At 48.1% G+C, this 11,711-nt stretch overlaps 1 protein-coding gene across 2 annotated transcripts in view; it reads right to left on the bottom strand.

Moving 5' to 3' along the window:
* Positions 1-1,542: 1,542 nt before the first annotated feature.
* The window catches only part of LOC138754917 (uncharacterized), an 85,052-nt gene continuing 74,883 nt past the window's right edge, over positions 1,543-11,711 (bottom strand). For both annotated transcript variants that reach the window (XM_069919922.1, XM_069919923.1), the window contains exon 6: positions 1,543-10,152. In XM_069919922.1, coding sequence (XP_069776023.1) covers positions 9,965-10,152 — 188 coding nt within the window. In that variant the 3' untranslated portion in view covers positions 1,543-9,964. The remainder of the gene's footprint in view (positions 10,153-11,711) is intronic.

Here is an 11,711-nt window from a genome sequence, read left to right as displayed (position 1 = left end):
GCTGTCTGGTGTTTCCCTTAGAATAGGAGAAACAGAAAAGAACTCTGCTGTGACCTGAAAGAAAGAGGTTATCATCTGGAGAACCATGAAAGGGGGCAAGCTTCGTCAGCAAGACACTGGAGTGGCTGTTCTGGAACGAGAAAATTCTCTCTCTGAAAACCAACAAGAACCCTCCTTAGTGGTAACCATTTACCTGTTAAGCACCAAAGCCTGGTGAACTTTATTAATACTAACTTCTGTGCACAGTACAAGAATGTTCTGCAACCAGTGAGATTCAGCTGTGAACCAAAGAACTTTGCTGAACTTACACACACGTGCGCTTAGAATTAGAAGGGGGTTAAGTGAGTCAAAAGAGAGGTTAAAGTTTGATTCTATTTTCATGTTCAAAGATAATTAAAAGCAACTTTTGTTTAAGTAAACCTTTGTTGTGGTGCATGTCTATTGCTGCTGGGGGTTTGGGGACCTCGTAACACTCTGGACATGTACTTGAAGATGCAGGGCATGGAGGATAGCAGGAACATAATATGTGACCCTCTGCCGCACTCCTCTGTGACGAGAGTAAGAGGCGGAGCTTGTGACGCAGATCTCTCTCTGTTAGAGGAAGGGGGATTGGAACCGGTCCAATACACCCTGACTGTAACGAGGAAGGATTCCGGGAAGAGAAAAGAGAAGATTTGTCACTCAGGCCACTGAGTTGGCATGACACCGGGGCCACGAGTCCTGTTTGCTTAACCCATTTATGAGGAAAGCTGTCCCATGTCTCATTAATAAATGAGATCACTCAGCGTCAAAGCTAAAAGATCAGCAGACACTGTGGTTTAACTAAAAACATGATGCTGGAGAAAAACAGCAGGTCAAACAGTGTCCTTTACGTGGCAAAGGCAAAGATACATCCCCGACGTTTCAGGCTTGAGCCTTTCATCAAGGTGTGGATAAAATGTTGGCAGGCACCCACAAATTGAAGGAACAACATCTGATTTTCCGTCTGGGCGCTCTCCAGCCAGACGGCATTGGCATCAACCTCTGGTTTCTGCTAACCTGCTCCCCTCTTCCCCACCCTTTCCAGTTCTCCTCCCCCCTCCCCCAGCCATCCCTCCACCCTCGACCACTGTTGTCCCCTCTCTCCCTTCTCCACCTATCACCTCCTGCCTTTGCAAGCACCCTTCTCCCCCAACACACCTCCCCCCACCCCCGTCCAAAGGAACACCTCACACTAACCATCCAAGACACTCACATCTATGAAACAAAATGTATTGGTATACGTGAACACAAGTCCTCCTTGGTGTACTGTCTGTCTATATGAGACGTGTCTCTGGTTGTGCACCTGTGTGTTTAGCACCAAATTTGAGAATATCCGAAACAGGGGCAGAGCCGGCCATTCAACCCATCAAGCCAGCATCACCATTCACGGAGATCATGGCTAATCTGATTATCATCTCCACTGACCTGCCTTTTCCCAAGATTCCTTAATTCCCCGATAGTCATGTTGGCAAGAGTAGCAGGTTCGGCAAGTTCACAGAGTGACAAGTGTGGACACGAGTGTTACAATCACATGTAACTTTTATTAATGCATAGGAAACAAATGGGAGAACATTAAACGTTCGTGCTCAATCATTATTTCACTTAAACAACAGAGATTCACCTCGGACTTTGGTTGGACTGTGACAATGGTGAGCCTATACTCGACCTGCTCACACACTAAAAACGGGGGCTCTTACACCCTCCTGGTTCCCTGCACCAACAGGGGGCATGGGTCTCTGAAAGTATTGATCTATCGCAGCTCTACGGATCAGCTTCAGTGTAATGCACACCTTACCCGCGACGCTTCCAGCAACATCCACAGAAGTGACTTGGCGTGGACGAAGTCCGGGGCTTGGTCCTCGAGGCAGAGAGAAAGAATGTGCTGTGCATCGGTGTTATAGACAGTTCTGATCTGGACACCTGGCCAAATAAGGCCCAAGGTGATTTAAATTAGCCAATGGGCGGCCGGAATCCAACCTTGATTGACAGGTCATGTGTCTTCCGAATAAGTTCCAGATGAGGAGGACACGGGACCACCCGCAATCCACACATTCCAGACAGGCAGGGAGGCCACATTTTCTCCACACACACCTTACTATGTAAAAATCTACCCAGCCTTGTCTTAAAGGCTGAAGGACTCAAGCTGAAGAACTGGGTATGAAGTAAAAGAGGAACATCCGCAGATACCATGGTTGAAGTAAAAACATAAATGCTGGAGAAACCCGGCTGGTCAAACTGCATCCTTTATGTAGCAAAGATAAAGATACAGATCTGACGTTTCGGGCTTGAGCCTTTCATCAAGGTGTTGATAAAATGTTGGCAGGCGCCCAAACAAAATGGTAGAGGGGAGGGGGCCAGGGGGATGAGCACAGTCCCACAGGCAGGCGGTAATAGGTGGAGAAAGAGGGAGGGCACAGCAGCAATCGGGGGAGGGGGAACGGCTCTGTGAATGAAGAAGGGGGAGTGGAGAGTTGAAGGAAAGGAGACGGAGGGACGGGGGAGAGAGGGAGAATGGGAAGCGGGCTAGCAGAAACCGGGAGGTCCATGTTAATGCCGTCTGGCTGGAACCCCAACTCCAACCAGCTGTAGCATATAACAATTACAGCACAGGAACAGACCACCTCTTCCCTTCCAGATGGTGAAGAAGTGCTCTTGGCCATTAGCAGAAATTAAGGCAGAAATTGACAGGTTCTCGATTAGCCAGGGGACCAAAGGTTATGGGGAGAAGGCCAGGCAGTGGGGTTGAGTGGGGAAATGGATCAGCTCATGATTGACTTGATGGGCTGAATGGTCTATTTTTGGCTCTTATGGATTATGGCCATGGTTCATTGGTCTCTGTTCCACACTATCTGCTTCATGCTTTTTATTTCATTTTTGATAGAATGTGTTTGGCTGAGAAAGTATCACCAGATATGACTGGTGCTTTCACAGAAGTTAACCACATTGTCCGGTCTCGAGAACAATCAAATGTCTGTGGTCTGTGGAGATTTCCCGAAATTGGCAGAAGAGGGTTTGTTTTCCTTCCACTGTGATCTCAACGTTCGACCAAGCTTTTAGCGCCCATCCCAATCGCCCCTCGATGAGGTGAGGGAGGGGGCTGCAGGGGTTCAGACCCCAATGGCAGTGAAAAGCCGGAGGAGGGGGCACTCCGATTGGACATACCCTAATCCATCACCCCCCCCCCGCCCCCACCCCCCTCCAGCTCCTGCACCACCCCAATTCGTCCTTTCACACCCTGGAGACGGGGCCCAGTGCAGGCTCTGGGGGAGGGGGGGAGGGAGGGTGTTTGGAAGTAGAGATTGGTGGGTTTCAGGGAGGAAGGGTTTGTAGGGAGGATGGGACAGAAGGAGCGTTTGGAGGCAGGGAAGTTTTATGGGGAGGTACGTGGGGAGGGACGGCTTTGTCCTGGGACAGTTTCGATCATCTCAGGAATCATTGGGAGCCCCTACTGACACAGGCAGGAGGGGACTGTGTGGGACCCGTCTCCCAGTGAGGGTCAGTGTGTGTGAGACATAGAAATATAGAAGATAGGAGCAGGAATAGGTCATTCAGCCCTTCGAGCCTACTCTGCCATTCAATGAGATAATGGCTGATCTTAAAGTTCAGTACCATGTCCCCGCCTTCTCTCCGTAACCCCTAATTCCCTTATACTGAAGAAATATATCTAATTTCCTCTTAAATAGGCCTCTACTGGTCTCTGTGGCAATGAATTCCACAGATTCACCACCCTCTGGGTAAAGAAATTTCTCCTCATCTCGGTTCTAAATGGTTTGCCTATTATCCTCGAATCATGGCCCCGGGTTCTGGACTCCCCCACCATTGGATACATCCCTTCCGCATCCATTCTGTTCAGTCCTGCCAGAATTTTATATGTCTCTATGAGATCCCCTCTCAATCTTCTAAACTCGAACGAGTACAATCCCAAATTGCGCAATCTTTCCTCATAAGTTATTCCTGCCATTCCAGGTATCAGCTTGGTGAATCGCCTTTGCACTCCCTCCATTGCAAGAACATCCTTCCTCAGATAAGACGACCAAAACTGCACACAATACTCCAGGTGTGGTCTCACCAAGGCTCTGTACAGCTGCAGTAAGGTATCCTTATTCCTATACTCAAACCCTCTTGATATGAAGGCCAACATACCATTTGCCTTTTTAACCGCCTGCTGTACCTGCATGCTCGCCTTCAGTGACTGGTGCACAAGAACCCCTAGGTCTCTCTGCACTTCCCCATCTCCCAATCTATTGCCATTCAAATAGTAATCTGCCCTCCGGTTTATATTACCAAAGTGGATAACCTCACATTTATCCACATTGTAGTGCATTTGCCGTGTAGCTGCCCAGTCCCCCAATTTATCCAAATCACACTGGAGCTTCCTGACCCCCTCTTCAGTGCACATAACCCCTCCTAGCTTAGTGTCGTCTGCAAATTTGGAGATATTACATCCAATCCCCTCATCTAGATCATTAATGTAAATTATGAACAGTTGGGGTCCCAGTACAGATCCCTGTGGCACCCCACTGGTCACCGCCTGCCACTCAGAAAATGAGCCGTTTCTCCCAACTCTCTGTCTTCTATCTGCCAGCCAGTTCTCAATCCACATCAATACCTTTCCCCCAATCCCATGAGCCTTGATTTTGCATGCCAGTCGTTTATGTGGGACCTTATCGAAGGCCTTTTGGAAATCCAGGTACATCACATCTACTGGCTCTCCCCCATCTATTTTACCTGTCACCATCTCAAAGAATTGCAATAGATTTGTCAAGTATGATTTACCTTTTGTAAATCCATGTTGACTGTCCGATCCCTTCTCTGCTAGTCATATGCTCCGCTATTACATCCTTAATAATGGATTCCATCATTTTGCCCACTAGTGATGTAAAGCTCACTGGCCTATAATTCCCCGCTTTTTCTCTGCCCCCCTTTTTAAATAGTGGGGTAACATTAGCTACCCTCCAATCCATGGGTATTGATCCTGAGTCTATCGAGTTCTGGAAAATAATTCTTAAAGCATCTGCTATCTGAATGTCCACTTCTTTAATTACCCTAGGATGTAGGCCCTTGGGATTTATCGGCCTTCAATCCCTTCAATTTCCCCAAGACCATGTCCTTAGAGATACTGATTTCTTTCAACTCCTCTCTTGCATTAGTCTCTATGTTTCCCAACATCCTTAGGAGGTTATTTGTATCCTCTCTTGTGAAAACAGAATTAAAGTAAGAATTTAATTGGATTGCCATTTCCTTATTCCCCATTATATATTCCCCTGATTCTGACGGCAAGGGACCTACTCTGGATTTCACCAATCTTTTCCTCTTGACATATCTATAAAAGCTTTTGCAGTTGGTTTTTATGTTTGCCACAAGCTTACTTTCGTAATTTATTTTTGCTCTCTTGATTAATCCCTTTGTCCTCCTTTGCTGCATCTTGAACTGTTCCCAGTCTTCAGGTTTGGTACTTTTTTTGGCCAGTTGATATGCTCTCTCTTTGGATCTAATGCTGTCTCTAATTTCCCTTGTTATCCATGGTTGAATCACCTCTTTAGGTTTATTTTTATGCCAAACGATTTCTGCAATTCTTCCATTAGATCTTTGAATGCTTTCCATTGTCTATCCACCGTCAACCCCCCCATAAACACCACCCAATCAATCTTACTCAACTCCCGTCTCATATGATCATAATTTCCTTTATTTAAATTCAGGACCTTAGTCTCGGTTTTAATTTCTTCACTCTCCATGTCGAGTGAGAATTCGATCATATTGTGATCGCTCCTATTCAAAGGGCCTCTTACAACAAGATTGCTGATTAGCCCCTTTTCATTGCATAATACCCATTCTAAAATGGCCTGCTCCCGAGTTGGTTCCTCGACATATTGGTCTAGATAACCGTCACGTAAACATTCAAGGAATTCCTCCTCCTCAGTATTTTTATTAATTTGGCTAGTCCAATCTATATGTAAATTAAAGTCTCCCATGATGACAGCTGTTTCCTTATTGCACACTTCTCTAATTTCTCTTTTTATGCCTTCCCTCACCTCTACATTACTATTTGGAGGCCTATATACCAACCCCACTAACGTTTTCCGCCCCTTGCTATTCCTCAGTTCTACCCATATAGATTCTGCATCTTCCGAGTTAATATCCTTCCTGTCAATCATGTCGGTCCCTTCATCAAAGCTTCCCCACCCCCTTTTATTTCTTGTCGATCCCTCCTAAATATTGTATACCCCGGGATGTTAAGTTCCCAGGCTTGCCCACCTTGCAGCCATGTTTCTGTAATCCCAATCAAATCATATTTGTTTATCTCAGTTTCCACAGCTAATTCATCTACCTTGTTCCAAATGCTTCTTGCATTAAGATATAAAGCCTTCAGATTTGCTTTTTTCACCCTCCTTGCTCTTTCTGATTTTTTACTTTCGCTGCCTAACCTAACTTTTCCTGTTTTATCTTTCCTGTCCTTTGCCCTATTATACAGGTTTCCAACCCCCCGCCAAATTAGTTTAAACTGCATCCGACGGCTGCACCAAACCTAGCTGCCAATATATTGACCCCTTTTGGGTTTAGGTGTAACCCATCCTTCTTGTAAAGGTCACGCCTTCCCCAAAAGAGATCCCAATTGTCCAAGAAGCCAAAACCCTGTCTTTTACACCAGCCCCTCAGCCACACATTCATTTGTCTCAACCTTCCATTTTTGTCCTCAGTTGCACTTGGCACAGGTAGCAATCCAGAGATCACCACCCTGGTGGTCCTGTTTCTTAGCTTCTGTCCTAGCTCCTCCCTCTTTTTATCTATGTCATTGGTACCCACATGTTCCAAGACTGCTTGTCCTCTCCTTTCAGAATACTCTGGACCCGATTTGAGATATCCTGTATCCTTGCACCAGGGAGACAGCACACCATGCGGGTATTCCTACCTTGCTCACAGAATCTCTGGTCTGTACCTCTGACAATGGAGTCCCCAATGACCACTGCATTCCTTCTTACCTTTTGTACCAGGCTCAGTGCCATCGACCTGATCACTGCAGCCAGCTTCTGTCAGGTCATCTCCCTCAACAGCATCCAACACAATATACCTGTTGCTGAGAGGAGTAGTCACAGGTGTGCTCTCCATTTTATAGGCATTTTTCTTCCCTCCCCTGACAGTTACCTGACACATCAGGTCTCGGGGTAACTATCTCCCTGAAAGTTGAATCTATTAACTCCTCACTCTCCCTTACCCATCCCCCAGTGAGGGTCAGGGTGTGTGGGGCCTGTCCTCCAGTGAGGGTCAGTGTGTGTGGGTCCCATCCCCCAGTGAGGGTCAGTGTGGGTCGTGTCCCCCAGTGTGGGATCCGTCCGTCAGTGAGGGTCAGTGTGTGTGAGACTCGTCCCTCAATGCAGATCTGTGAATGTGGGTCCCATCCCACAGTGAAGGTCAGGGTGTGTGGGGCCTGTCTCCAGTGAGGGTCAGCGTCTGTGGGGCCTGTCCACCAGTGAGGGTCAGGGTGTGTGTGGCCTGTCCCCCAGTGAGCGTCAGCGTGTGTGGGGCCAGATCCCAGTGAGGGTCAATATGTGTGGGGCCTGACCCCCAGTGAGGGTCAGTGTGTGGCAGACAGAGAGTCGCCACTTCGTCCAGTGTCCCTCACAGCACCTGAGGCTCCTAGGCGGTCTCCCAACCGAGTACTGAGCCTGCTTAGCTTCTGAGATCAGACAACCCTTGGCATATTCGGGCTACATACAGTAGTATAAATAAAACTACGATTGTAATTTAGTTATAGTACGTCTGCTCTCAAGATGGCGACGCCTGTGCTAGGCAGTGTACTATGAGGGGTCACAGACAGCTGGGGAGCAGTGGATTGGTACAGGGCATCAGAAAATGGGGAGATCAGTCCTGCCCTCTATCCCACCCTGTCGAGAAGGAGGAGCGGAGGTCATGGCCCTACAGGGGCGGTGACCACGGCGACTAACCGGAAAGGCGCTCAGCGGCTGAGGGACTCCCCACGCCCCCAGCAGGCTGCTGGAGACTGGCTCAAGGGAGCCAGGTACTGAGAGGGCGGGCTTCCTGATCACGTTTCGCATCGAACAGGCGGTCTGTGCGGCTGCGGGAACTCTGGGGGCGAATCCAGGGAATGCATAGCGTCTCCGAAGCAACTCGCTTTCTCCTATTGCTGGGGCGATGCTCATAATGAGCCTTTCTCTGCCTTACGTATGCACCAATCTTTAGTTTCACGAAATGACCTTGAACCTTAACCATGCCAAGTGGAAAAAAGGAATAAATATTCACAGCGGCAGTCAGTGCCAAGTAAAGTGTGGGCAATGCAAACAGATCTTCCAGAGTTGTTGGAAATAAAAATTGCGCTGAGTCTGTGATAATGAACATCGCCATCTTGACCCTGCTGTGAAGCTGAAGGAATTGCAAAAGGCACATTTCCTCCACATCGGATGTGGTTCAGCTTTACTTATCTGAGCTACTGAGTCAGGGTCACACGGTGCAGAGCTAGACTGGACTGTCTGCCCATCTTGTCGATCCTATTCACGTCGACTCCCATAGGGACCACAGAGCGTCACTGCACAGAAACAGGCCCCTTTGGCGCTTCTAGTTGGTGTCGAACCATTTCTCTGTCCCGCACCCAGTCCTTGTCCCACCACACCCCTCCCCACCAGGGACCTGTCCAAATTCTTCTTGCGTATTAAAATTGAGCCCGCATTCACCACCTCACCTCGTTTCACACTCAGTGACAACAGACTCCTGGTGAAGCTGTGGAGATATACTGGAAGGCACCCCTCTTTGTGTGAAGAAGTTCCCCCTAAACTTTTCCCCTTTCACCCTTAACCCATGTCCTCTGGTTTGTATCTCACCTACCCTCAGTGGAAAAAGCTGACCTACATTTACTCTGTCTGTCCCCCTTATAATTTTAAATACCTCCATCAAATCCCCCCTTGTTCTTCTACGCTCCCGGGAATAAAGTCCGAACCTGTTCAACCTTTCTCTGTAACTCAGTTCCTGAAGTCCAGGCAACATCCCAGTAAATCTTCTCTGCCCTCTTTCTATCTTATTGATATCTTTCCTGTAGTTCGGTGACCAAAACTGCACACAATCCTCCAAATTTGGCCTCACCAAAGTCTTGTACAACTTTACCATCACATCCCAACTCCTGGACTCATTACTTTGATTGATGAAGGCCAATGTGCCAAAAGTTGTCCTTACAACCCTATCTACCAGTGACGCCACTTTCAGGGAATTATGTATCTGTATTCCCAGATCCCTCTGTTCCACTGCACACCTCAGTGCCCGACCGTTCACCGTGTATGTCCTTTTTTGGTTTGTCCTTCCAAAATATACACCTCACTCATCTGCATTAAACTCCATCTGCCCCTCTGAATTCCACCGGGTTGAGTGGGGGAGGAAGGGAGTGGGGGTTAGAATTTAGAGTGGACAATTCATCCTCTGGCCCCATGGGGACGTGGACGTAGAGAATACAGGAGCACCCATCGTGGGGGGGGTTCTACACCACACTGTGATTCATTGCAGATTCTGATCTCTGTTGGCCCAGTGTGAACTTCCTCCCCCCTCCGCAGATTCTTATCATTGTGATCTAGAAGTTAGGAAGTGGGGGCAGGAGGGGGGGTGGTGAGAGTGGGAAGGAGATCAGGAAGCAGAGTTGCCCTGCAGAAGGTGGGGGGATGGGGGGGGGTGGGTGAACAAGTTTGAGTATCTGCAGGGAGGACATGAATTAGCTGCAGTAGTGTGTGGGTGAGGGGCCCAATCTTTGGGGGGTGGATGGTGGTACAGTTGATTAAACATATGGAGAATGGGATTAATATAGGTTTGGAGTAAATGGTTGGCCCAGATGCGATGGGCCGAAGAGCATATCTACACAACTCTTCCTGCCTCCTCCGTGAGTTTACCCCACAGAGATGAGAGCACCTCCAGGAGCTCAATGCAGAGGGGCTGGCGTCATGCTAGGCTACCAGATTTCTGTGAGTGTCGCCGAGGCATTGCCCCGATCCAGGGACAGTGTTGCCGTCCCTCTCCTGCTTCCTTCCGGACGGTGCCGTCTTGTCATCCAGTAGGAGTAGCCAATCCCCACGGCAAGGCTGACGCCAACCAAACAGAGCAGGGAGATGCTTCTCCTGGCGTCTTGGTCCATGTTAACTGGAAGGAGGAGGGTAAATTTAGATGCTGCCCTAGAACTCCAGAAGGTTACTGCACAGAAACAGGCCCTTTGGCCCTTCTGGTCCATGCTGAACTATTGTTCTGCCTGGTCCCTCTAACCTGCACACAGTCCATATCCCTCAAATTCTTCTTAAATGTTAAAATTGAGCCTCTATTCACCACCTCAGATCGTTCCACATTCTGTGTGAAGAAGTTCCCCCTAAACATTTCCCCTTTCACCTTTAACCCACGTCCTCTGGTTTGTATTTCACTGACCCTCAGTGGAAAAAGCCGACCTACATTTACTCTGTCTGTCCTCTTCATATTTTTAAATGCCTCTATCAAATCTCCCCTTGTTCTTCTACGCACCAGGGAATAAATTCCAAACCTGTTTAATCTTTGTGACTCAATTCCTGAAGTCCCGGTAACATCTTAGTAAATCTCTGCCCTCTTTCTATCTTATTGATATCTTTCCTGTAGTTCGGTGACCAAAACTGTACCCAATAATCCAAGTTTGGCCTCACCAATGTCTTATACAACTTTACCATAACATCCCAACTCCTGGACTCAATACTTTGATTGATGAAGGCCAATGTGCCAAAAGTTCTCCTTATAACCTTGTCTACCAGTGACGCCACTTTCAGGGAATTGTGTACCTGTATTCCCAGATCCCTCTGTTCCACCGCATTCCTCAGTGCCCGATCATTTACCTTGTATGCCCTTTCTTGGTTGGTCCTTCCAAAATGCAACACCTCACACTTGTCTGCATTAAATTCCATCGGCCATTTTTCAGCCCATTTTTCCAGCTGATCCAGATCCCTCTGCGAGCTTTGAAAAAAATTTCTTCGTCGTCCACGACCCCACCCGTCTTAGTGTCGTCTGCAAAGTTCCCGATCAGACCCGACACATTATCATCCAGATCATTAATTTAGATGACAAACAGCAATGGTCAACCCCTTTGATCTAGCTGCACGATCACCCAGTCAAGCCTGCGGTCACCACCCACCCTGGGGATTTATCCCTTCTCATGTAAAGCACTCTGCAGTAGAAGAACAGAGGTCCAAATCCATACATCCCTCAAGGTTGCTGCGCAGGTTGATAGGATGGTTAAGAAGGCCTATGGGACACTGGGCTTCATTAATAGGGGGAGTGAGGTTAGGAGTAGAGAGGTCATGTTACAACTCAACAAATCTCTGGTGAGACCCCACTTGGAGTTCTGGTCACCTCGTTACAGGAAGGATGTGGAAGCTACGGAGAGGGGGCAGAGGAGATTCACCAGGATGTTGCCTGGATTGGGAAACAAGTCTCATGGGGCAAGGTTAGCAGAGCTGGGACTTTTCTCTTTGGAGTGAAGGAGGAGAGGAGAATTGATAGAGGTCAAAAAGATTACGAGAGGCATAGACAGGGTGGTAAGTACATATGGGTCAGTAGAATATCGTGGGCTGAAGGGCCTGTACTGCAGTGGAATGTTTCATGTTTCGGTGCTTGAGTGATGGGCAGCAAGGGAGAGTCTCCAGGAAGTGGGTCCAAACTGGACAGAGAGTGAGTAAGTGAGTGAG

The sequence above is a fragment of the Narcine bancroftii genome, chromosome 2 (genome assembly GCF_036971445.1).
Source record: "Narcine bancroftii isolate sNarBan1 chromosome 2, sNarBan1.hap1, whole genome shotgun sequence".
In the NCBI taxonomy this organism is placed as follows: Eukaryota; Metazoa; Chordata; class Chondrichthyes; order Torpediniformes; family Narcinidae; genus Narcine; species Narcine bancroftii.
The sequence above is the reverse complement of the archived record's forward strand: the minus strand, read 5'-3'. Positions and strand labels throughout refer to the sequence as shown.